General features: G+C 37.8%; 2 protein-coding genes across 3 annotated transcripts; both read left to right on the top strand.

Moving 5' to 3' along the window:
• The first annotated feature begins 1,383 nt into the window (after positions 1-1,383).
• LOC121313252 (antizyme inhibitor 1-like) lies at positions 1,384-14,885 on the top strand. Of its 2 annotated transcripts, XM_041245590.1 has the most exons (12): positions 1,384-1,574; positions 5,203-5,337; positions 8,589-8,785; positions 9,069-9,242; positions 10,114-10,286; positions 11,317-11,451; positions 12,051-12,132; positions 12,475-12,549; positions 12,843-12,999; positions 13,097-13,215; positions 13,328-13,542; positions 13,914-14,885. In XM_041245590.1, the coding sequence occupies exons 3-12, from the start codon at positions 8,684-8,686 to the stop codon at positions 14,023-14,025; spliced, it is 1,344 nt and encodes a 447-aa protein (XP_041101524.1). In that variant the 5' UTR covers positions 1,384-1,574; positions 5,203-5,337; positions 8,589-8,683; the 3' UTR covers positions 14,026-14,885. The 2 variants fall into 2 exon arrangements, with proteins under 2 accessions (XP_041101524.1, XP_041101525.1); XM_041245591.1 differs by lacking the exons at positions 1,384-1,574; positions 5,203-5,337 and adding an exon at positions 8,297-8,443.
• Positions 14,886-22,065: 7,180 nt separating this feature from the next.
• LOC121313250 (Krueppel-like factor 10) lies at positions 22,066-26,266 on the top strand. Its single transcript, XM_041245589.1, has 4 exons — positions 22,066-22,240; positions 23,487-23,723; positions 23,916-24,828; positions 25,195-26,266. Exons 1-4 carry the CDS (start codon positions 22,196-22,198, stop codon positions 25,446-25,448), a joined length of 1,449 nt encoding a protein of 482 aa, XP_041101523.1. The 5' UTR covers positions 22,066-22,195; the 3' UTR covers positions 25,449-26,266.
• Positions 26,267-26,785: the final 519 nt, after the last annotated feature.

Raw genomic sequence — 26,785 nt, 5'->3', positions numbered from 1 at the left:
ATTACCGGCATTTTTTTTTCAGCAACATTTCGTAGTTTTCGGTTGCAGTGTTTTCAGCACAGTGCGAGATTGACAGTTGGAAGTTTGTCTTGTTGTTGGGAAGTTTATCTGGTTGATTGGAAATTTGCAGGTCCGTACAGCCTTTCGTATTAATGAATTGACAAATTAATTAATTATTAGATGAATTAACAAATACATTTATTAATTACTGTATGAATTGACAAATGTATGGACGAATTGCTGGACAAATTGACCAATTCACTAATTGACAAGCTAACGGCTGGATAGTTTTGTCACAAATGACTCTCCATAATAGAAATAAAAAAAAAGTGTGTCAATGGCGGGACCCAGCTTCCCCTAGACTAAAGGGGTTAAGGGGTTGGGGACGAGGACGAGGCGCAGACTTCAAAGCCAGTGTTTGCAGCTAGACTGTGAGGGACACAGAGATTGGATAAGAGAAGACTTTGTGAAGCAGTGGAAGAACTTAAGAGTGAGTCTACAGAGCAGAGAACGAGCGTGTGAGGGAAGGAATTTAACGACGCGAAGATCGTATAGTAAATGCATAGTGCAGCTGTGGCAGACTGCAAAATGACGAGACAGAGATATAACATTGTCTTAATGTCTAGAAAGGGGCAGGGTTAAACTATGACTCTACTTTCTGCGTTCAGAGGGACTTGATGATAGTCAACTGACAAGTTGACTGTTGGAGTATCTTATTTACTAGTTGTACTTGTGAAGTTTATCATTTTTTTTTTCTAAAAAACGAAATAAGATCATTGTGAGCTTTTTATTTCTACTTTTAAAATATTACGTATGTTTAATCCCATTAAATAAAAACAATTTTGGGACAAGATCATACACTTCTACACATCTGCATTGTGTCAAGTATGTGTATAAGTTGTTTGTATGCATTTGTATATTTATTTTTGTCTTATTTTTTGTTTTGTTTTTGTTTTTTTTAGAATTGTGTCTATGTTATTAGTTTTTTTGTTTTGTTTTTTAGGTCAAAACAATAAAAAAAAAATTAATAACGAAAAATATGACCTTTTTAACAATGACGGGATATCTGAAATAGCTATCTCTAATTATTCTAACCACAGTGTACGTGTGTGTGTAATATATATATATATATATATATATATATATATATATATATATATATATATATATATATAAATTTTATTTCCTACAAAACAACTGATCTATTAAATGTAGCAAAGTTTAATTAGCTGATACATCAATCTGTAAGGAAATTACATAACCTGTAAATGTATTATGCCGCAGATGCAAGTTTTCAAGCTAAGCTATACATAATTTACGTCAATGTGTATTGCAGAGTACTCCGCCCCTTTCTCTAACACAAGCACTACTTGTATAAATACCGCCCAGCTGCACGCTCCTCTCCGCTGCCTAACACAAGAATATCTGCGGGACTCCATTTAGTCGTTCGTCACCTCCAAGCTTATGGCAAAAATAGCCTTTTTTATTTCTACTGTTGGTACCCCTTTTACTCTTTAAAAATTCCGCCAAAAAAGAGAAGACGGTTGACCAAAACCTTAGCGCCGTTATTTCACGTAAGTAACATAAATTATAATGTATGTTTTAAATGCAGAGGGACAGAGGCAAAAGAAACATGTTACAACATGGCGATCGTAATTCACAATGTAGGTGGGAAGTACAGAAGCGGTATCTGATTGTTTTCTCAGACAATTATGTTTTGTTTTTTTTAAAGGGAAAAATAGCATTCGAAAAATTGTGTTAATATCTGATTGGAATCTAAATGGACAAGGATAACCACATTTTAAACTGCCATTAAACCACATTGATCCCTCCCCTTGTTAGCTAGCAAAGCAGCCGGTTGCAACCGGGTTCTCGTATCTTTTGAACAGCTAATGCTAATTCTGAGTGTTGTGTGTGTGTGTGTTTTTTTTCTATTTGAGGTTATGTAGGTATGCAAATAAAAAAAAATAAAAAATGTACACAGGATACAGCGTTTTGTCATTCCTCAATTTAAAACGGGAAAATTTTGTACTGTTTCTGTTAGAGCTAGTCTCTGTGGTGTTGTGTGAATGTCAATCCGGGTCCTGCCGCTTGCATAAAAACCGACGTAGTTTTTAAGTTTGTATACGGATTACATTTTGATGCGAATACATTTAAACGTCTTATCTCGAAAATCGATAAGATCATAATCCTTTCTTGGAAATCCGTGTTTCGTGACTAAGTTATACGAATATAAATTGGTATACTGTGGAGCCCTAAAATGAACTGTTTGAAAGAAACCAAATGTGTGTGGTTCTTTACACTGTTGAATAATTGCGTTTAATGGCTGTCTGGTTTTCATATCACTTTTAATGTGATTTTCCTGGTTCTTTAAGCGAAATATAAATAAATAACTTATAATAATTTATTATAAATATTTATAAAAACAATATGTGGTACATAAAAATAATATATATTATATATATATATAGATTATATATATATATATATAGATCATCATATTGTGTGTGTGTGTGTGTGTGTGTGTGTGTGTGTGTAACATTATACAATCCTTCCCACCGGTGACTTGTGAAATGCTGGGTTGTGTAGGAAGCCACCAAACTAACACGGCTAAACCAAGCAAATTACAATGTTGAAAAACTAAATGTTACTGTTAAACGAGTGCTGTCATCTGGCACGGGCTCGTGATGTGATTTATAAATTGTCGATCTATTGTAGCAGCTGTTTGGGGGTTTTTTTGGGTGGGGGTTTGGCGCGTGTCGTTACAAAATAATGAAGCTAATCATTTAAAGTAAATTTCCATTGCTCGAGACCCCGTGTCAGAAGTCGAAGCCCAAGTGTTTAGATTGTTGTTGTGGTTTTAACAGTTTTATATAATCATTGTTTATAATTCTGTAATCCAGATTTGTAACATCAGTGGCGCGAATGTATACAGCCATTTAGTTTTTTCCTTTCACGTCCCTGAGCTGTCAACTAAAAACTTTCTGTAGTCTGTCACGAAGCCACTGTTGAACACCTGTTCAACGAGCGTCTAAAAAGGGAAACTGATTATTCGGTTAAAATTTGTATTTTGCTGTACATAACTTTTAAACCTGTTTTATTTACAAGAAGCAACATAGTTGTGTTTTTTTGTGGTTTAGTGTATTGATTTTGGCGGCACACTTTGAAAAAGTGGATGACTACATTTTTCCGGTTTAGACTAGTCGTGGCCAGTTTATTTGCTGTGTTGTAGGTTTTGGGACAATGAGTGCTATGTCACAGCGTTGTTGCACTGCAGGTGCATCATAAATTATTACTGGATTCATAAGCAGCTACATGGCAATTGCAAAGCCGTAACTGGCATAACCATATTTTAAAATTAAGTCGAATTGTATCCATGCTATGCCGTCAAGCTTGTATTGAGATGTAGTCCTTTGTCTTAAATTTATTACATTTACATTACAAAAACATTAAGTGAACTGTGCTGTAACATTATTTCTAGAGGAAGCCTTGCACAATTTTGCAAACCCTGGTTTCACAATGGCAGGTAAACTCAAGCGAATGTGTGTTTTTGTTACCGCAGGCCTGGCTTGTGTTGTAAACGTTATTGTTATGATGTTACAATTAATTCAAAGTGTTGCAGAATTTTCCAACTTATTATAAGAACATTACAATTGGTATGTTACCGCCTAGGATGGAGAAAGTAATGCGACTGACCGTTATTTTTTTTATTATTTTATTTTTTGCCACTTAGGATGTTCTTAATTTTAAAGCAGTTTCTGGCCCGATCTAGACAAACCTAACATCTTAGGCAAAAAATATAATTAGAGAAATAAACTGTCTCTTAAAATGGTTGTTTGATCCAAACGTTAAAACAAAGTAACGATTTAAAATAAATGTATGTCTTCTAGCATGTGTTAAGTGAATCTTGTCTTTTGTGGGTTGATTTCACAATACCAGGCTTTAGATGTTGTCTAAAGTTTGTATGAGAGGGACATCTATACTGTGGGAGAGCTCTGTCTCCAGACTTGTCCATGTCAGTCAGCTTTGTGTACTGAAATAAATAACTGATCAAAAACAGGGTTTAATCAGACTGCGCTTTTGTTGTAGATTATAGGACAGCTTTAAATTCTGCTTTTCTTTTTTGTTTAATGACATTTTCCATGGATTTTAGCATCACTAATTTAACTTGACAAGTAGAAACAAAGTGTCTAAACTAAATCAAGGAAGCCTTTTTTTTTTTTTGGAGAAAGGGTTAATTTATTTTGTTTTCCCGCTGTGTTCTACCCTCTGAAAACTAGAGTTGCTATTCATTACCTCTACAATAAAGGTTTTTGCTCAACGATGTCCAGCTCCTCCTCGATTTTTAGGCTTTTTTGATTTTGTAATATGCAGCCATGCAAGATACAAATGCATTCAGGGCTTTTTTCTTAACACACATCTTGGCGAAAGTTTGATTTCTTTCTAAGAAGTAAACCACAGCTTTTGTTTGTGCATTCTGGTTAATTAAATGCATTTTAAATTTGGAAGCCTTCATGTTTTCGTTTGCAAGCATTTCTAGACACAACACACACTTTTTTTGGTGCTGGATCATTTTCAGCCCCACACACAATGAAGCCAAAACTCAATGTAACCGGTCATATTTCCTTGATACAGGTTTGCTTTTCTTTTCAGGTGGAGGCATTGGACCATTGTACTTGGGTTGCTAGTACTCCCTAGTTTTAAAAACTTATCAATTTTAACAAATGGTTTGCATAATTACACACTACCAGCCTAACTACCGCGCACTGGTGAGGTGACCTTCAGTAGGAGCATGTGATGGCTTTCTGGTTGAGACCAGTTTACACGTGGGTGGGAGGCTACATTGTTGTAATTTTGTCTAGTGGTGATCTTATCTTTTATCACTGACTTTCCCCTGTTGTGATAGTGTATGAATCGGATCCGTCAATATGGGCTTCGTTGAGATGTTAACTTGATTCTGTCAAGTAACCCATGAGTTCTCTGTCCCTATGCTGTGAGCTGTGAGCTTTCATATTGCTAAACAGGGCACATGTGCACATCCTGAGCGTAACCCTTGTGTACGGGATGGATATAAGAATTTGGAAACCGTCACTTATTTTTTTGTTCTGTGAATAATGTGTCGGCTGGAATTTCTATTCCCATCTATAGTTGTCCTGTTTGAACACTGTAATAAATTCCTCTTGTTGGTTGATGCTTCTGCAGGGCAGACTCCAAGTGTACAACAGGTATCCAGAGGGCCTAGGAGCAGCACTCTACAGAGAACAGTTCGACTTCAACGCTGAGCCGCCTTGGGAGCCCAGCTGATAGTGGGAGAGCGCCATCTCCTGACTTGTCCATGTAAGTCCTTTTTGATCTCTGCTTCATAATAACATGGAAAGGCGTGTGTAAAATACTAGTTGTAGACCAAATTCAGCACTTAGTCATGTAGTTTTAAAATTATAACATTTCTCAACACATTTTGTTTTATTAAACAAACAAAACAAAAAAATCCCCATTTCTTAAGCTGTTTAAGATTGCCTTGTGAACGTAGAACTGAGAGCTGTGTCAAGCTGCTGATTTAGGAGCTTGCAGCTTGTAAATGCGCATGCTGCTCGTTCCCACAACTAAACACAGCAAGCAGGCTTCTACAGTGTCAGGCCTCATTAAAACCAGTCCTGCTCTTTTATACAATAACTACACTGTTATTTACAATACATAATCCCAGTTGCCCCCTCCTCCTGTGCATGGCCCCACCCCTGCTACGGTCAGAAATACACATTTAAGTAGAGTAGAACAATTGACGTATCCTGTGGAATGTATTTCTTTTTGCTTGTATTATCTTCTGTATTTATCTTGAACACTGCCTCACAAAATGATGGTGACAGTGTGAAATGGCTGTTTTGGTGCAAGTCTGTGGCACTGCGTTTTTAGGTGCTGCATATCTAGCCATACTTCATGTTTTGTGTAATACGTGAAAAGTAGAAGTTATGCTTTCTGCCAGTGTCGGCACTAGTACGTAGGACACAAAAGAGAATGCAGTTGTTTTTTTTTTTTGTTTTTTTTTACACACATTTCAAAACCTAAACCAATCAGGGCTGATGTAAAATGTTGAAGGTGTCTATAACGCATCGTCATTTGAACCAAGAGCCAATCATATTTTGGTGTTTAGCTGTGCGGGTGGAAATATTATCCACTTGGCGTGCTTTTTTTTCAACTGTGATTTAAGGAGGGCTATGTAGTTAATAAAAACAATGCCTTTTAAAAGTGCCCCATACGCATTTATCTGCAGTATGGACTGCTGTGCCCGTGCCATGCCATCCTGCCCACGGTGAGAGGTGTGTTTTTTGGAGGCTTGCTTGTACTCCTTAAAACTTTTGTCCTTTCAGTTCAAAACCATCACCTAGCTTAAGTGTGTTCTTTTTTTTGTTTTTTTGTTAATTCTAAAGGGTTGAGGTCAGTTGCAAGTATAATTCAAATCCAAGATGGCCGTCTGGTAGAAAGAGTAGCTGAATTTGGTGCATTAACACTATTTTACATTGTCCCTGCAGGTTTTTATTCCAACTGCACCCTAAAGTACTTATTGGGTCTCATTAGAAGCTTAATTGGCCCAGTTAACTAATTTAGGGTTTGGATAGCATAAAAACAGGGAGGGACACCGGCCCAGCATGACCTGAGTTATGCACCACTGATCTAGTTCAATAACAAAATGTGCTATAGAGACCTAGAAGGTCCCATGGCTTCAGTTGTGAAGCTTGTGCTGGTTGAGGCCTGTCGAGATGGCATGTTCAATGGCTGAGCCTCTGTGCCACAGAGCTGCAAGGGAACGCTTGCAGAGACAGGCAATAGTTGGGCTGCACCGAAGGGTACTTTTTGACTTTTGAAGATTTGGAACACTTAGAAACTTCCATGGTACTAATTTGCATAATTTATTGGTGACAACACCATAGCTACTAGTTTTTTGTTTGATTGAAAATCCTATTTCACAGGTAAGCCATATCAATGGAATAAAACAATCATATGTAATTTTAAATACATTATGTAGAACAGTAATGTTTTTTATAATTTAAATATAAATACATGTTTATTTACATATAATTGATGCTGCTTGCTTGTATTGCAGCAGCACTAACTGCAGTGGACTTAGGCAAAACAAACTTAATTTAACAGTCATTGTTCCAAGCAGGTTAGCAGTTAGTCACGTTTTACTACTACTAAAAATATGAACTTACGATTGTAAAGTGACCCCAGAGATTGGATGCTTTCACGGTTTGCATTCGGCTTTTTCTTTGGTCGTCTGGGCATTTAACAAAAACAAATTCCACTCCGCAGCGGGGTTTGGAGACTTTTATTTCAATACAGCTTATGCTATCGCTTTGCTCTCAAGATGGAGAATGTAGAAATTTGCCTTTGGTTAGCACGAGTTGGAGGGGGGAGGGACAGACGGACAGTGCTAATTTTTTTTCGAAATTAAAATGATTAACGTTATCGAATATTTTGTATGTTTCAAACATATTCTACCATAGCAGTTCTGTTACACTGTCTTGTACACCAGGTATTCAGTACATATTTTACTGAAGCACTACACCTGCTATAGGTAACCCCCAGTACTTTAGATAATATACCCTGCTGCACATAGAGTTGCTACGTGTAAAGATTTGGTTTGATTTTAATACAACGACTTTTGTTAAGTGATATGCATTATACAAATAAAGGTTGAAGTTTGCATGTGAGTGACATTTAACATGTGACTTGTAGTATTTCCACATATTGGACGATTTCTGTTAACAGAAAAAAACCCCACAAAAAGCAGTGCATGAGTGATGTCTGATGAACCTTCGAAGGTTTAAAACAATCTTCGAATTCCTAGCGAACGAACCTTTTAATACGGCCCTAGACAATAGCTATTGACGTAGAGAGCAGAATTGTGTTCATACAGTACCTGTAAAATGTTTAACAAAGCGTTCATTGTCCATTTTGACTAAACAAACACTGAAGTACCCAAATGTGGCATTTAATATGCAACGTTATCTAAACTTCACATCTTCTCCAGGTATTGTGTTTTGCTAGTTCTGTCCCAGGTCACCGCCACAGGGATTAATAATGGTTGATGCAAGTAATTGGCAGTAAAATAAACAGGCCACAATGGGTTAGGTGGTAGGGCCATTGTTTTCACTGTGGCTGTACAGACATTGTGGCTTCATGTCGCATTTGATAACATTGTGAGTTTAAATATATATTTTTTTTGTTTCAACTTCCTTGGCTCTTCCTGACTAGGTTATAGCATATGGAATATAAATTCTAAGTTGACAGACTAACGTTGCTCACTTCAGGCAACCAGGGAGCACTTGCTAGAAGATAGAAGCAAACATTGATATGGGAATGCATCTGTGTGTTGAATTAAAACGTGGAGCCGTCACAAAGGAGAGGATTACACGGCAATGAGAGAATTTGAGGAAAACAAACTGTAATTTTTATATATATTTAAACAAAAAAAAGCTTAATCTTTTAAAATAAGCTTACCTTTCTATTTTCAGGGTGTAGATTAATTTGTCTGCAAGATTAAACTGCTTTCTTTTTTTTTTTTTTTTTTTTTTTTTTTTTCTCTGCAGTTTGTTGCATATTTAAGGGCCCCAACATAAGGCTCGGCAAACCCTTTATTTGACAGCTTGGTTTATGATTGTCGGTTTTGCGGAATACGGCTGAGATGAAAGGATTTGTTGATGAACCAAACTACACTATTGACCTTTTGGAAGAAGGAACAACTCTTAGTGATGTCATTGATAATCATATTTATGAGCAGGCTTTGGTAAGTCACTGATGGATTTTGATGTGATAATGGAGTGGTTGTCCATCCACTATTGACCATCTACCTTTTTAAACAAATGGCCTGATTGAGGTTTTGATGACATTCAAAGCAATTGAGTGGCTCCAGCCATGTCTCATAGAAGAATGAAATGGCAAACTATTAATTGTTTAAAGTCCATAGAATGGTTGATTTTTAAATTGTACAATTACTATGCAAATGTAAAATAAATGCATGCAGTACCTTGCAATAGTTTTCTAATATCTGTTTTCCTACTTAACTCCAGGCTGAAAAGAATGCCTTTTTTGTGGCAGACCTTGGGAATGTAGTAAAGAAGCACGTCCAGTGGCAAAACGTGATGGCCCAAATAAAACCCTTCTACACTGTGAAGTGTAATACCAGCACTGCTCTTATTGAGATTCTTGCAGCTCTGGGGATTGGTTTTGCTTGTGCCAGCAAGGTAAGTCTTTGTGTGTGGATGGATGGGTGGCTTTTTTTTTATTATTATTATTTTTTTTACTGTTAGACTCTCTATTGTTAGACTTCTGGGGTTTGGTATTTCTACCTTTACTGGGGAAGTAGTGTATGTATTCTATATTCAACTGAATCTTGCCAATTCAATCCAAAGCATAGTCTGCTTTTTTCTTTCTTTTTTTAAATGAGAAAATGTATTGTGTTTAAAATTAATGTATTTTTGATTTTAAAAAGTGGACATTAACTTGTAAAGATTTGTAACATATTGTAATGCATGCAATTCTGCAATATGTATCTTTTTATTTATTTATTTTTAATGTCGTAAGTCACAGTAAATGGGTACATTTGCTTACCCTGTGTTCTAAAGACAGTCTGACTCTAAATATGGCTTGATTTTGTGCTGAATGTGTGTGTGAACAGTGGCTGCCTAGATCAGCTTGTTGACTTCCAGAACCTGTGTGCACTCCTGCAGCCTGTAAAGATGGTGTATCTATGAAAGCCAGAATACACACAGTAAGGACTTTAGGAAATTATCATTAGACTAGCAAGAGGATTTCCATCCCAGCATTCCTATAGTCTTGTGATAAAGAATATACTTCACATAAACCAGAAAATTAAAGGTGAAACTGTCAAAAGCTACACAAATGTAAAAACAGAAAATCCAGTAAGCCTAACCCTAATTTGTCTCTTACTGGAAGAGATACAGGTATCCATGGAGGAAAACTGTTTGCCCAGTTGAGTTGCCAAGGGTTCCTAATTACGCAGTCCAGCACCGTGTTTACACAGTGAGGTTTGGGTCCAGTGGAAGAAAGGAGTTTGTTTTGATTGTGGTCTGTTTCTTTTCTTCTTATGTTCAGAATGAGATTGCACTGGTGCAGAGCTTTGGTGTTGCCCCTGAAAACATCATGTACACCAGCATGTGTAAGCAACTTTCGCAGATCAAGTGTGCTGCCAAAAATGGCATTGACATCCTGGTCTGCGACAATGAAACAGAGCTGTTGAAGATTGCTCGCAACCATCCTAGTGCCAAGTGAGTAGGTCTGCCACTGAACTTCTGTTACTACAGCCCCCTAACTTCTGAATACTTTTCATCATGTACCCACGTTTTCATCACTGATACAAACAATGTCATTCTTTTACTTTTTACAATAGTTACTATTGGTACATTTTAAGTGTTTTTGGTTTGTTTTTGTATATTTTGAGTAACTGTTTAGAAAACCACCATTGCCGGTTTTCATTGAATTATCTCCTGCATAACATGAAATCCAGCCTCTAGTAGTCAGATTTATTTTGTTTCTCAAACTTGTTTTCAGTTTACATATTAACTTGTTTGCCAGCTTGATTGAAAAAGCATTTAAATATTTTAAGGTGAAATATCAAATTTTGTTCTCTTGTCACTGTTTTTTGTTTAGGTGTCTTTTGTGTTGTGTTTGTATATGATAGTTGTGTTTTAAACATTAATAGAACTGATTGCTGCCTTGTTAGCAGTGTAACATGAACAGGGTTGGGGTCAATTCTCTTAAATCCATTCCCTTTTTAATCTATTCCAGTTCCTCCAAATGAATTCATTTGAAGGAGATGGAAAGTATTAAAGGCAGTGGCATTGGTATTGGAATGAACCCAAATCCTGCTTTGAAGTTACAATCTTAATTTTTTTTTTTTTTTTTGGGGGGGGGGGGGGGGGTTGGGGGGGGGGGGGGGTTGCTTGTGCAGTTGACAGTAGTATTGTTGCATTGTGAATTTTAAAAGAAACGGTATGTTAATCAATTCGTAATGCTTGTATTTTAAGAATTGTGAAAAGATGGCTTTGTGTAAAGTAACTCATTTAAATTTTATATTCCAGCACCGAGCCGGCTCGGCTTGCTGCAGCCACAGTGTGATGTCTTGATAGCTAGGCCCTGATTGCTAGTTTTCTCTCCTGTACAGGACATTTGCTCTGTAGGTTCTCGAGATTCCTCAGCACTGGGGCAGGAGGGATGCAACCTAATCGACGTACTTCTGACAGTCTCCAGGCTTTGATGTAAACCAACTGTGCCCCAATCATCTTGTCCTTCTCTTAGGCTCTTGCTGCAAATCGCAACTGAGGCCAGCAGCGAAGGGGAGGAGATGAGTATGGATTTTGGTTCTACACTGAAGAATTGTCGACACCTTTTGGAATGTGCAAAGGAGTTGGGAGTTGAAGTAGTGGGTGTCAAGTGAGTACTGCATGTGTTTTTAATAGAAATATTGAAGAGAAAAAAAGCCTTAGAACATAAGATTTTTTTTAAATGTTGGTCGTACATTCCCTTTTTAGTATTACTGTACATTCTACCATACAATTGTATAATTAACGTAGTTGTGATAATTGTTAAATGCATGTAAAACAAGCTTCCCAAAAAACTGAAATGCTGTGCCAATTTAGAAGATTGTTTAAAAAAAAAAATACATAAAATAACTAAATGCAAATGATATTCAGCTGTGCCAACTTTTTACAGATGGCATTAAATTGGTTATTTTGGTATAATTTTAATTCACTATTTGCAGACACAGAGTATATTTTGTGAACAGTTCAATGTTACCAGAGATCAATTTCTGTCTGGGATTGTAGGGGCTATTCTGATTGTATGCAACCTGAATTTAAAATGTGCACCATTTTTTTTCATCCCCTTTTTATATTGACACACTGTGCATTTTCACAACAGGTACTTGCTATTTACAAACTACAACAGGTTGTTAGGGCCTGCAACTTTTTCTTTTTTATTTGTTTATTTATTAATCTGACACCTGAATTAAAACTGTCCTTCTGTTTCTTCAGATTTCATATTTCAAGCTCCTGCAAGAATCTGCAGGCTTATACTCATGCGGTCTCTGATGCTCGCTGTGTTTTTGATATGGGGGTAAGTTGGCTGCCCATGTTGGCAGCGTTTGGTAAAACTAACCAATATATTGTGGTAGATGCAAATACGATTTAATAGGGGGTGGGGTGGGGGTGGTTGTGTAAGTTATACTATGGAGTCAGAAGTAACACTTGGTGGTTAGAACACAGTAAATAGGGACATGGCTTTAAATGGATTGACATCTTTCCCACAAGAGGGCACTGTTTCCAAATTAGTGGGGGGGGGATGTGCTAATGTTTTGCAACATTAGATTTATAATTGATTATGCCAGTTGTACTTCGTAGGTTGTTGCTGAAGTTGTGAATAAGATACTAAAGCTTTGTGTTAATGTTTCGATTTCAGGCGGAGTTTGGTTTTAACATGAGCATTTTGGATATTGGTGGTGGATTCTCTGGAGCAGAGTTTCAGCTGGAAGAGGTGTGTAAGCGTAACTAATTTAATCAAACGACCATTCATATTGCTGTTTTCGGTTGTAAAATGTGAACTCTGCAACCTTTTAGCCAAAAGCTCACAATTAAATGGTCAAAAATCTAAATTAGTTTGTCCATCAACTTTCTTGACTGCTGGTAGCATGAATAACCTGGGACCTTTTTTTTCCCCCACTGTCTATCAATTCATCCTGTAATAGAATTATCCTGCAATACTATATATACATACATAAGCATTTCTTAGCTGTTTTTGGCAAGATTTTTTTTTTTTTCTCCCCACAGATTTACAGTGCCATCAGTCCATTACTGGATATCTATTTCCCCCCAGAATCTGGTGTCTCTGTTATTGCTGAACCTGGAAGTTACTATGTGGCTTCTTCATTTACTCTTGCAGTGAACATAATTGCCAAGAAGATGGTTGCTAGGGATCAGAATAAGGGTAAACTAAAAAATACCCATTTTCAATTGTTTACTGCATTACGCTATTTTTGTACTGCGTATTTTAAATTAATACATTAAATATTTTGTTCTTTCAGAACTTGAACCATCTCCAAATGACGAACCAGCTTATATGTATTACATGAACGATGGTGTTTACGGGTCTTTTGCTAGCAAGCTGACTGACAACACAATTGCTGTTCCCTCGGTTCATAAGGTTGGCTTCATGTTCATCTTGCATCTGTGCAAACGTTTTGATGGTTTGAACTGCAGGGTGTGTAAAGAGCTGTAATTGTGTGAGAAGTAAACACTGTTTTTAATCTATACAGAAATACAGCAAAGAAGAAGCAGTGTTTGCAAGCAGTTTGTGGGGCCCGTCCTCTGATGGTCTTGATCAAGTTGTCGAGCACTGTCTGCTGCCTGAGTTGAATGTTGGAGATTGGGTGATTTTTGACAACATGGGAGCAAACACCTTGGGAGAGCAGTCTGCTTTCAATGATTTTCAGAAGACACCAGTTTACTATCTGATTTCGGCATACGATTGGTAAGGGATTACAGCAGAACTTGTTGTCAATAATGCATGCATTCGTTGAACAAAACCGTACCATCAAGAACATGGTGGTTTGTCTTAACTGTTCAAGTCAGTTCAGAAAAGCTTATGTTGGCATTAGGATTGCTTTAGCTAACAGGCTATGTCTGCTGCCTTCAAAAATATTTTTTCAAAATACCATGTCAGTAGGTCTTGCTATATGTGTCATTGTGCATTCAGTCATCTGGTAGGATATTAAGAGCTGCACTGAATTTGTACAGAGGAAGTAAAAGAAGGTGGTTTTTAGTTTAGTTTTTTTTTTTGGGGGGGGGGGTAAATAAGCATACTGCAAATACAAATGTAGAGTTATTTCTTTTCATCCTTAGGTACGAGATGCAGGATGCTGGAATAACTTTGGACACCACAATGAAGAACTTCTTCTTCGTGCCTTCCTGCTTTCACGCGAGTCAAGAAGACCGGATTTCCGCTCCTGCTTAACCTGGCTTTGACAGTTCAATTATTTAAGCCTTCGAGTTTGATCCTGTAGCTTGTCCAGTGAACATTCCAAGGTGGAAAGAGACTGTGAAACAATCTTGTAGAGCTGTGAAAAAATGAAGACTTGAGTAGCATGGCTAACTGGGACCAGACAGAATTGGTTTGAATGTTTAATTGCATTGTCAAAAAATGTAAATGTCAATTTTGAATTTACAGGTTAGTGTATCAAATAACCCCACCACCCCTCTCCTACGTACAATATGCAACAAAATGGATGACTTGGTAGAGATGGAATCTGAACACTGGGTTCTCTGCTCAATGTTTACATAGGTGTTCAAAACTTTTTTTTGTTTTGTTTTGTCGTCTGCCCAAGATGTAAGTCTGTAGAAAAACAAACGTGACATCATTAAAATGTTAAGTGTGTAGAATGTGTAAAATTGTGCTTTTAATCTATAGTGTAATAATTGTGAAATCTCATCATTTACTTTTGTGGTCTGACTTCTCTTTTGTATAACTGCAATAAACCTCTTGTGTAGCTTTTGCTATTGTCATAATCAGTTCAGAAGTGTTAGAGTTGTACAGTCCTGGGCTGGTTAAGCTCTAGCTGTTACATTGTTCTGTATGTAAATTGTATACCTATACAATATTGCCAAGTGTCAATTTGCGGTGTTACAAAAGTGTATTGTCTCTTTTTAATTGTAACTGACTAGGTGTGATTTAAATCTCATACCTAATCTATAATTACATTTGTAATTCCAACCCTGGTAGAGCTTTTGAATGCTGCTTTCACACTGCACTTTTAAGCACCCTACCAATTATTAGGTACATTTTTTTTAGATGACCAGAGAGCACAGAGCTTTTAACCTTGACATAACCCCCCCAACATGATATCAGGGTTGATGTCACACTCGCTTGCCCCCTCCCACCCCCCAGTCAATGGGCAGCATCCTGCTGTTGTACAGAAACGGCACACTGTTTTGTAAGTTTTTATAAAAGGGAACACGAGGCAAGGAGAAAAGCATCTGCAACCTTTCATTGCATGGTTTGATTTGTCATTTGCGTGTGTGTGTGTGTGCTGATTTTATAGCACCCCACTAGGAATGGTCATGCGAAATGTGCGAAAGTGGTGTAATGCACCGTTCTGCCCGCCCAGGGTACAAATGTAGTGTTTGCTCAGTAATTCAGCAGAGAGCTGCTGTACACATATTTGTGGGGGAAATCTATTAATATTACTTGTAGGGCTACAGATTTTCTATTCTGGGGAAATAGCAACTTGACCAAATGACCAAATCTGTGTGTTTCCTTTCCCCCACACTTTTTAACAATTTATTTAAGCATGACATTTGAACATAAATATAATGTTGATCGTTCAACTAAGTAAATTAATAAATGACCACAATTGTTTAATTTATTAAGATTTTCAATTACTCTTGTTGCTGTAATAGTAAGTAAAGCACTGTCTCTTGCTGAAACCTTGCATTTTTTTCTTTGCTGGTGCAACTGCAATGTTAAGTTTTAGCAGAGATACGTGAGTGAAGTCACATGATGAATTAACTCAGTTTGGCTGGGTGAAGGGCAAAAAACCCCAGAAAACTAGAGTTGCGAGGAGAAAGATTACACTGCAAAATTCCATTCCCAGAATGCCTATTTACGTTCCCAGTGTCTAATTACGCAATCATGGAACATCAGTAGCCCTATACTTGGATGTTTGTCCAAAAGTTGTTTCGAAATGATTTAACAGTAAATTGAAATATAATTTCATGTAATGTAAGAATTGGTAAAATGTACATCCTGTGGGCAGAACTACAGTACTATGTTTACTGTTGGAGTACTAGTGTTGTTAATTTAACCCTCGAAAAGAAAAAAGTCTGTGCTGTAGATGACAAATTTGAATGTTCTCTACAAGCACTAATGGACCATAGCGCACCACTCTAACTGTAAAAATGTGTACTTGTCAAGGGAATTAAATTTAATTTAATACACTTCTTTGACTGAATAACAGGCTTGTTTTATTTATTTATTCTTCTCTTAAACTTACTATGCATGTTACAAAAAACATAAACGAGCAAAAGCTTCTGCTGTCTTTGGCATGCTGAGGACACTGGATTCAGATAAAATAGATTTTTCTGTAATACGTTTTAACTGATATAGTCAAACTGCTCATCAGCAATCTTAAACACAGTAACCATTGAGGATTAATTTAACAAGCATTTCTGTGTTGCATGGCACAGCATCGAATGCAGCAATAGAAAGTGGGGAATATGAGTCAACACCCACGAAACAGTAGCACTCATTTCAGAGTATGCTTCAGTACTGCCAACACCCACAAGGAATGCGCTTCAGAAGAGCCAGGTTTGATTTCAGTGGCTTGTGAGACTCAAATAGCCCAGAACTTTATTTGAAGAACTACTTTTGCAACAGAAGAATTAAAATTAGAATGATTTACACCGGAACCCCCTAAGAACAAGGAGGTTTTGCCCTTTTGTCAAATTTCTAGTGGGGGGTGGGGGGGTAAAATAGACAAATAAGAAAACATCACAGCAATCCTTTATAGACCTCTAGTACACAATTTAAATAGTTAAGAGAATCACAAAGTTATTTAGTTATTTATACTGAATCAACTGCTACAAAAAATATTTAGGAATCACACATTTGCCAAGTCTGCCATCATTCAAGATAATGTGGTTATTGTATTTGTGGATACGGTATAAAAAGACAACATAAACGCTACCTATGCTTGCAGCAACTAAAATGTTAAAACACACTCATGATAAGTACTTGAGTTTTTTCTTTAGTATAGTATGCACTTCTGATGATAATAAAAAAATAACAGTTTGAAATACAGCAGCTGAATGACGTTCACATAGTTGATTTTCATTGGTCAATTTGCCTGGTTACGGTGCATACAGCACTACTGTTGAATGACAATGACCGGTGAGTGGAATCCGAGCCTGATACACTTCTTACAGCTGAACTTCATTATCCGGCTCCAGTGAAATTAAACTCCATTCCTTTTTCTTTTTCTTTATTATTTATTTATTTTAAAATCATATTAATGCAATGTGCTACTGATCTTACAACCTGAAATCCTTAGACCGAGCTTTTTGAAGTCAGTTTGCGCAAAAGTGATGCAGAATACATTTATAATTTTAAATATCAGATGTTTAAAATGTTCAGAAGAGATCCACTGTAAATTTAAAATCTTTTATCGGGATTGGGGGGGGGGTACATTTATCCCCCCTTGGGATGACAACTCAAAGCAGTCCCAGGGATAAAAAAAAAAAGAGCCAGGAAAATCCATTAAATCGCACCCTAACCTTGGGCCTTATCAATCTGCTGTAACATTTCTTACCATGCTCTGTAGTACCATGTTTTACAACTTTAAGTATATCATACATGAGTCCCTGTAGAAATGAATCTGTGTAAATACAATCACTACCTTCTCTTTAAGGTAACACCTGCAACACGCAGCACAAACTCTTGTATAAGTAGGAATCCCCTCACGTGACTGATAAGAACATTAAGCCAATTTATCTAATCTGCAGTTTATACAGGCAGCACCTCCCTTTTGCAAAAGTTTGTAGAGATAATGGTAGGCATTCATTGTATCATACACATATTGTTCATGCTGCAGATTCAGATAGACTCTACAGTAGTACAGATTGTTGCAGTTTCATGGTATCAACCCAAATACCTTTCTCTACTCACTCTTTAATGTTAATGTTAATCTTATACTAGTATGAATTTATCTTACCATATTGAATAGCTTTCAGACTGCTCCACATGCATTCCAATATTACATCAAACCCAGTTTTGTTTTTATTTGCATGTAATTTCAGATTCATTTTTCAAAAAATCAGTAAAGCAGATATACAATAGAACTGTTGTTAACACAAAGAAGAGAAATCTAAATTACTCAGATATTGTTTTTTCTTACTTTTTTTATAGTCTGTGCAAAGTTACTTTGGCTGCTCTTCAGTTCTCGTTAACAACCATAGATGTACATTACAAAGGCTAGATCTGTGTTATCAGCACCGAAGAGTGAACACCTGCCCTGTTTACTTTATCCAAAATCAATTTCTATGGTATTCTAGAGTAATACTCATGGTTTTGATATGGTGAATTGTGGGTCTAGTTGTCTTTCGGTGTCTTATTTTGTATTTTATTTTTACTTTAAATGTGTGTATTCTTTAACTGACAACCTAGTTTGGACAGGGCAGGTCCTATAGAATTAAATAAGCAAACAATAGGATCACAGCCAAGTCAAGAACTTTCTTTATATTCTATTTTTAACCTAACCATGAGTTATTGACTCACTGCCCGTCTGTTGTCTTTGTTTAGGCAGGAAGAGCACCACATGAAGCAGAATCCACGAAGTAGATATGGAAGTGTGCTGGCAAGTAGGTTTCATCCATGTTAACGTGATAATAAAGTCTGGAAAATAGTTAATTTCTTTGCAATATCCCTTTGTGGATAGTATTACTTATCTGATACAAAAAAGACACTGGCCAAAAAGTTTGTCAACTTGAACAAAGGAATTCACTCAGTTTGTATGATCGATTATTTAAGTTCTGGAGACGTCTATTCGGGTCAGGCTGACCATGCCAGGCTTGTGTGTCTTTCTGTCATGTTCACATCACGAACTCTGGTGCATCTGCTATCACTCAAACAATAAACTGCTGTTCAAGGTGACACTACATTGTGAATGCACCACTCTTCATCTACCTGCAAACATCAAGTCCGGAATGAATTGCTCGAAATAAAACAGAACTGAAAACAATACTGCAGCACTTTTATATTACTTTCTCTGTGCTGCACAATACAGATTTTACTTTCACTCCACGCGGCAGTTATGTTGCGAAGTTCCAATCAAACTACATTAACACAAGCACATGTGTTCTAGATGCTTTCATACAATACACATGTATATGGTGCACAGATTCATCTTAGTGCAACATTTATCACAAATAACGGCCTTCACATTAAATAATGTTAATTAAACATAAAATACCTTGCACTTTACAGTATATTGAGAACTGCTTATCATGAGGTGAAGAAACTTGGTAAGGACATTCTTTAGCAGTTGCTATCAAGGTCTATCAGATCCGTTGTTATCAGATGTATCTTTTATATATGACACAATATATTTCAGGGCCCAGGGGTACCATTTGCATTCAAATCAATAGATCATGTATGAGACGGCTCATTTACACAAAAGCCGGTGTATTTCTAGAGGCAAAATACTGCAGCAGCAACCGTATTCACATTGTGAATCAAATAGAAATACCTTCATGAAATTACTTCTCTAATCACCCCCAGATTTGTGCAAAGGAATGCTTGTTTCATCACAATTGGACAGTCACAGAACTGCTGCACTCCAGGCTGCTCAATCTGATAAACTACAGCCATTTAATTCAGTTATTCTGGGCAGTCAGTCAGAGCGTCTGTCCAGAGAGCTGTCATTTAACTAATCCATCTACTTCTTCTGAAGCACTTCAGTAGGTCTTTGCTTTCAGTCTCCAGCTATATTCCACTTGAAAAGAACTGGTGGCTGGTGTGCTTGATGTACAATGTATTTATATACTGGTTATCCCACACCTCCAGGGACTGGATATATTAAAACATGGTTGGAGTTGTGAAAAAGTTAAGGACTACTTCCATATGCTAATGCCTGTCAACATTCTCCAACAATTATTCTCAATTTCAGTTTTCAAGCAATTGTTTTCAACGGTACATTTTTACAAGAAATAGATTCAATAAACAACCTTCCGGTTTAAAGAAAATATTTTTATAATGCATTCCACCATTCAAAAGAAGAAGGTTTAAAGAAGTACTTTTATTTTTTATTTGTCCTTTATTTAACTAGGTAGTCACATTGAGATTAAAACACTTTACGAGTGAGACCTAGCCAAGCAGGTACAGTGGCTTGCAAAAGTATTGACCCCGCCTTGGCATTTTTCCTATTTTGTTGCCTTACAACCTGGAATTAAAATTGATTTTTTGGGGGTTTGTATCATTTGATTTACACAACATGCCTACCACTTTGAAGATGCAAAATATTTTTTATTGTGAAACAAACAAGAAATAAGACAGAAAAACAGAAAACTTGAACGTGCATAGGTATTCACCCCCCCAAAGTCAATAGTTTGTAGAGCCACCTTTTGCAGCAATTACAGCTGCAAGTATCTTGGGGTATGTATCTATAAGCTTGGCACATCTAGCCACTGGGATTTTTGTCCATTCTTCAAGGCAAAACTGCTCCAGCTCCTTCAAGTTGGATGGGTTCCACTGGTGTACAGCAATCTTTAAGTCATACCACAGATTCTCAATTGGATTGAGGTCTGGGCTTTGACTAGGCCATTCCAAGACATTTAAATGTTTCCCCTTAAACCACTCGAGTGTTGCTTTAGCAGTATGCTTAGGGTCATGGTCCTGCTGGAAGGTGAACCTCCGTCCCAGTTTCAAATCTCTGGAAGACTGAAACAGGTTTCCCTCAAGAATTTCCCTGTATTTAGTGCCATCCATCATTCCTTCAATTCTGACCAGTTTCCCAGTCCCTGCTGATGAAAAACATCCCCACAGCATGATGCTGCCACCACCATGCTTCACTGTGGGGATGGTGTTCTCGAGGTGATGAGAGGTGTTGGGTTTGCGCCAGACATAACGTTTTCCTTGATGGCCAAAAAGCTCAATTTTAGTCTCATGTGACCAGAGTACCTTCTTCCATATGTTTGGGGAGTCTCCCACATGCCTTTTGGCGAACACCAAATGTGTTTGCTTATTTTTTTCTTAAGCAATGGCTTTTTTTCTGGCCACTCTTCCGTAAAGCCCAGCTCTGTGGAGTGTACGGCTTAAAGTGGTCCTATGGACAGATACTCCAATCTCCGCTGTGGAGCTTTGCAGCTCCTTCAGGGTTATCTTTGGTCTCTTTGTTGCCTCTCTGATTAATGCCCTCCTTGCCCGGTCCGTGAGTTTTGGTGGGCGGCCCTCTCTTGCCAGGTTTGTTGTGGTGCCATATTCTTTCCATTTTTTAATAATGGCTTTAATGGTGCTCCGTGGGATGTTCAAAGTTTCGGATATTTTTTTATAACCCAACCCTGATCTGTACTTCTCCACAACTTTGTCCCTGACCTGTTTGGAGAGTTCCTTGGTCTTCATGGTGCCGCTTGCTTGGTGGTGCCCCTTGCTTAGTGGTATTGCAAACTCTGGGGCCTTTTAGAACAGATGTATATACTGAGATCATGTGACAGATCATGTGACACTTAGATTGCACAGAGGTGGACTTTATTTAACTAATTATGTATTGCTGAGGGAGACCAGATTAATTTTTGTGCTGTAAAGACTAGTTTTCCAGAAATTAGTATTACATTATATACTGTACTGCTACTATTACTAGCAGTACAGGGATAGGAGTATGAACATACATCTAATCTTAAACACAGAGAATAACTGTTCCAGAATGAGGACGTTATTTTCATTTTTGTCAACAAAAACAAAAGTGGTTTGGAAATAATCCTTTTGTGACTATGACACTTGTTTGTCGGGGTTTCTTATTTAAGATGATTCTTTACTACGTTTGTGTTTTAAAAGCGCATTATTGTGCATTTGCTGTGGATTGAACTACGGGTTTATAACGCGTTTACACCCACAACAATATAAATAGATAAGTCCTAAATATTACGTTGCCTATCTATAGCTCTGGGTTTTTGATAATCATGTGAGTATGATATTACGTTTTTGAAATCTGTGTTTGTTCATTACATTGCATACCTTTAACTTGTTAACCCTCTGATCAGATGACTCATTAAACGAAATACGTGCCAGTGATACCTGTGAAGGACTTAGGAACAAAGGCATCGAGCACACACGCACTGTGCTGTTTGTGTACCACGCTCCGTTTAGAAGATTTTCACGCAGCAGATCAGCTCCTGATCACGCGTCCCTTCCCACCCGATTGGTCAGAGCACTACACACCTTTACATATGATTGGCTAAAGCCTGATCCTTGCCCTCGCCCGGTAAAACGTAGTCTGAATGGAGCTGGGACGAGAAAATGCATCATTTACCACTTTCTTTTAGTTTCAGGCGTAAACGGATGCAGATAACTTCGCGGTTACATTGTATATTGGAAAACTGTACATTCATGCGACATCTGATCACAAAAAAGACCGAAGATGCTTAATTTCACAGCTTCGTCTTTCCAGCAGTCAGATAATATAGTAAGTAATGCTTTATGATTCAACTGTATTCAAAATAACTGTATCCCGTTATAAATGTATGAAAATGCCTATTTTTTCCCTGTCAATAAAACCATTTTAAGTGTTTTTGTTTTATACTGAGAAAGTGTACTTGTCAAAAATATACATTTTGTAAATTTGACAAAGGTAGGGTAATATTATTTATGTTCCCACCAAAAAAAATGAACGTGTGAGCGGAATTAACATAAGTGTGATAGCATTGTTCTCTATAATTAAATACTGAATTTGGACAAACATTTGTTTTCATTTCTTTTATATGTCTATAGTAAGAATGGTTCTTTTAATGTTGTGTTATCGAAAAGAGAATCCATTTACAGAAGCCTCTAAACATGTAGGCTTGTTTGTACATTTAAAAATATAAATGTATTGAGACACTGTTACAGTGTTGCTTGTGTTCATAGACGGTGTGTCTCTATATGCGCGTTTGGATACTGGCAGTGTTTTTTTTTTTTTTTTTTGGAGAAGTAGGTGAAAGGTTACAAGGTGCAGACAGTTGCCATAGTTCACGTTTCCTCAGTGCTGAAGAACAGCGGCTGATCACGCATTGCTCACATGCCCACCCACACTATTGGTGCGGCCAGTATGGAGAGGGCGACGTGACCTCGACCACCAATCACACGAGTTGAACGCGGAGATTGGAACTGGGGGGTCAGCGAGTGCGTGCAGTGCAGAATCTAGAAGTCAATCGGGCTGTTTCAGGCATACGCATTCCAGGAATGATGTGTTCCAAATAGGAAGATACACTGCCCCTCTCAGCTCAGTTATTTTTTATTTTATGGTAGTCTATTTGAATAATAATTCTACATATTTTTAATGAACATTGCTATGCAGCAGTGACTACTGTACATTTATCGTTTTAAGGTGTACTTTATTTTTTTCTTTGTAATTAAAAAATGAATTTTTTGAAACACACCCATTTTAGTCAACTAAATTAGACTTTGATGCACTGTGTAAGCTCTAGTTCCACTGAATTTGGACTACAATAAAAGGGAGTGGATTTCTTTGTCAGCTTCCTTTTTGGATGCAGCTGCAAAAGGAAATCCTCTCCCTCCAATCCCATCCTTAAAGCCTTTTAACTCAAGATTGCCACACCACTTCTAACTTTATGTTGTGTCCCACCTTAGAACAGCTGGGTGGTTTGAGTGGGAGAGAGTGGTCTGAAAATAAATGCACAGTAATAATTGTCTGACTTTCCCTGACCACACAGGAAGAAGCAATGGATTGTGTCACTAGGCCTCGGCACAACAGCGAGTGCTCCTGGAGCAGCACCACAGAGAAAGGGGACATTGAGGCGGTCGAGGCCCTGATGTCCATGAGCTGCAGGTGGAAAGCAGGCCCGAAGAGGTACTCGGAGCTCAGGCCCCTCACACCCTCCTCTGACATGTCTGAAGAGATGGAGGACTCTCTGATGCCTGGCCCAGAAGATTTTCATGCTTCGCCATTTGTAAGTACCTGCAGTGAGTTGTTCTAACACTGCTTTTTATTAAGAGGAGTATACCTATATTGTATTGAATCATTCTGAGCATTGAAAAGCAGGGATCCAACAGGGATATAACATGGGGGTTGGTTTTGTAAAACAGTTGATTAACAAAAAAAAAAAAAAGATGAACTAATAATTTGTTTTATTTGCTTTCAGTGCATGACACCACCCTACAGTCCTCCAAACTTTGAGATGTCTCAGCAGTGCGTGCAGACAACACCAGCGCCACAGATAGTCCCATCTAGAATGCCTGAATTAGGAAAGCCCATGGCAGTCAATGTGAATTCATCCCAGGGTGATAGGCGTTCAGTGGAGACATCAGCTGTGCCAGTTAAACAGCAGAAGGCTCAGGCAACAAGTGTCATTCGTCACACTGCAGACGCCTTTCCCTGCAGCCGCAGTTCCCTTCCAGTAGTGAGAGAGAACACTCCTGTAGAACAGACAGATACGTGCTGGGGTCCATCCCAAAAAAGCAGCAGTAAAGAGAAAAAGAGACTGCCCTGCGCATCAATACTTCCATTCAGAACATTACCAGCACATGTCAGTCAAAATCCGGTATTGCAGCAGCTTGTATACTCTTCCCCTCCAGTTATTACACCATCTGTAATGGCTGGGCCCCTATCTGCAGCTGTCAGCATGCCACAGGGCTCTGTAATAGTACCCTTGTCCTCCATGAACCCTGTTGGAGTATCGCCAATGCCTGTCATTTGCCAGATGCTCCCTGTCCCCTCTACAGCCAATCCCTTGGTCACGGATATCGAGGCTAACACTCCAGCCAGACAGCAGGCAGCCATGTGCCAGCCCATGATGTTTATGGGAACCGCGGTCCCGAAAGGCTCCATCATGTTTGTTGTCCCTCATTCGGTGATCCCCAAGCAACTAACCACGACCCCCAATGGCACCAAGCTGTCTCCAATCGCTCCTGCCCCAGGGTTCAGCATCCCGGTGCAGAAGATGACCCCCCAGATTGACCAGTCAAGGATCCGCAGTTACATCTGCAGCCATCCTGGCTGTGGAAAGACCTACTTCAAGAGCTCCCACCTCAAGGCCCACATGAGAACACACACAGGTACTAGCAGCTCTTTTGTAACTTTATTCCATTATGAGAACAAATTCGGTGTACCCTGGAAATAAGGAAGTACCCAGGCAAATAAGTAGGTTCAGGCCCATACCTTAAGTTAAATTCATAAGAGGCATAAAAAGGCATCACGAACAGAAACATAGAAATGGATACATAAGCAATATATAGATTGAGTCTCTGTGTGTTTGTGTGTGTGTGTGTATATATATATATATATATATATATATATATATATATATATATATAAATATGTATAAATAAGCACATATAATTTAGAATTTCTTTAAGAAATCTCAGCCTATAGCTTTCTTGTATTAGAGTTATATCAATAGTTTTTTTGTTTGTTTTTTTAAGGTGAAAAGCCCTTCAGCTGCAGCTGGGAGGGATGCGACAGGAAGTTTGCCCGTTCAGATGAACTATCCCGGCATCGCCGGACTCACACGGGTGAGAAGAGGTTTGTCTGCCCAATGTGCAACCGGCGCTTCATGAGGAGTGACCACCTCACCAAGCATGCGCGTCGCCACTTGTCGGCCAAGAAACCACCCAACTGGCAAGTGGAAGTGAGCCGACTCAGTGACTTCATTATGTCCCCTACATCAGCACAGTGAAAGACTGAATTCTGTGCCATCGACTTGGCACTGCCAGAAACACACTGTGATGCAAAGACTAATCACTGTCAGCAGGCGCAGAACACGAAACACCATCGGAGTAAAAAGAAAGACTGTGTGTTATTATATGCACTTTGAACTGGCAATGTCTTATATTTGCATTCAGAGGGAGAACATAAATGCTCTAAAAATAACTTGATAAAAGATCTATAATCTGTAATATAAAACTGTACATTTACAATGCTTTGTAAGTTTTTTGTTTTCTTACTGTTATTTATTTGTTATTGAAATAATACAGATCTTTGGCAGAAATTAAAGTTTGCAAAGGGGAAGAAAACTATAGCTGCCGATGCTGATTTTTGTAAATTATGATTTATTAATTTAAACTGCTTGCCATAAATGTGATGGCAAGCCCTTTGGTTTTTAATTGGGAATCTGCTGCTGCAGGATTAGTGTCATCATCCTTGCCGCTTTCTCATTCACAGTGAAATATTGCACAGCCCTGCTTCTTTGCTGCTGTGTTTTCATTTTAGGGATGTATTGTGGCTTACAATCCAACTGCAGCATATGTAGATGTTGATTCTAAAAGGTAGCAAACTGTTTAAACCTTGGTGAATACAAATGTCTATCAGTAGCAATATTTCTCATTATACCTTTAAACGTTACCTAAACAGTGCTTGCAATAAGTCCGGTGGTATACTCATTAGGATAATGCGATTGTGAAACAAATTGCACCCTTTTTGCAATTTTGCAGAAGTTTCTCTTTTTAAACTTTATATTTCTTGTTTACAAAATGAATAAAAAAATTAACAATTTTATATGAAAATAATTGTGATTTGTTTTATTTTATTTTTGATTTTATTAACATAATCATTGTGGGGAATAGGTCCGTTTTAAATGGAAATTCTTTGAGCATAAAGAACCTAGCAACAAAAGGTTAAATGTTTTAGTACATAATTTAAAGTGGCAAAAAAAAAAAAATGAAACCACTTACTCTGTTTTTTGGTGTTGTGTTGGTAGCCTAAGTTCTGATGGTGTTGCATCTTCTAGTGGATCAGTTTTTTTGGCAATAGTTTTAGTTAACTCGCCACCGTCACCTTTTGAGAGGCTAATATGTCAGAGACCATTTGAGGTTGTTTTTTTCATATTGGCAATTGGGTTAAATATGCAGTACATACAGGTAACCTTGAATGTACCATAATATGGCTGCCATATTGAGATTGTGTGCCCAACTCGATTTTAATCTTCAAAAACAATTACCAGTACATAACTCATAGCTTTATAATAACTAGTCTTTTTAAGTATATCTGTTACAAACCATTCGAATATACCATTTC

This window comes from Polyodon spathula, chromosome 3, assembly GCF_017654505.1.
Source record: "Polyodon spathula isolate WHYD16114869_AA chromosome 3, ASM1765450v1, whole genome shotgun sequence".
Classification (NCBI taxonomy): Eukaryota; Metazoa; Chordata; class Actinopteri; order Acipenseriformes; family Polyodontidae; genus Polyodon; species Polyodon spathula.
Note: the sequence above shows the minus strand (reverse complement) of the source record. Positions and strands in the feature narration are given on the sequence as shown.

Excerpts from the sequence above, each read along its gene's own strand:
- LOC121313252 (XM_041245590.1), top strand. The coding sequence starts at position 8,684 with ATGAAAGGATTTGTTGATGAACCAAACTACACTATTGACCTTTTGGAA. Across the intron at positions 8,786-9,068 it reads ATATTTATGAGCAGGCTTTG|GCTGAAAAGAATGCCTTTTT; the intron begins GTAAGTCACTGA and ends ACTTAACTCCAG. Across the intron at positions 13,216-13,327 it reads CTGTTCCCTCGGTTCATAAG|AAATACAGCAAAGAAGAAGC; the intron begins GTTGGCTTCATG and ends TAATCTATACAG.
- LOC121313250 (XM_041245589.1), top strand. The coding sequence starts at position 22,196 with ATGCTTAATTTCACAGCTTCGTCTTTCCAGCAGTCAGATAATATA. Across the intron at positions 22,241-23,486 it reads TCCAGCAGTCAGATAATATA|GAAGAAGCAATGGATTGTGT; the intron begins GTAAGTAATGCT and ends CTGACCACACAG. Across the intron at positions 23,724-23,915 it reads ATTTTCATGCTTCGCCATTT|TGCATGACACCACCCTACAG; the intron begins GTAAGTACCTGC and ends ATTTGCTTTCAG.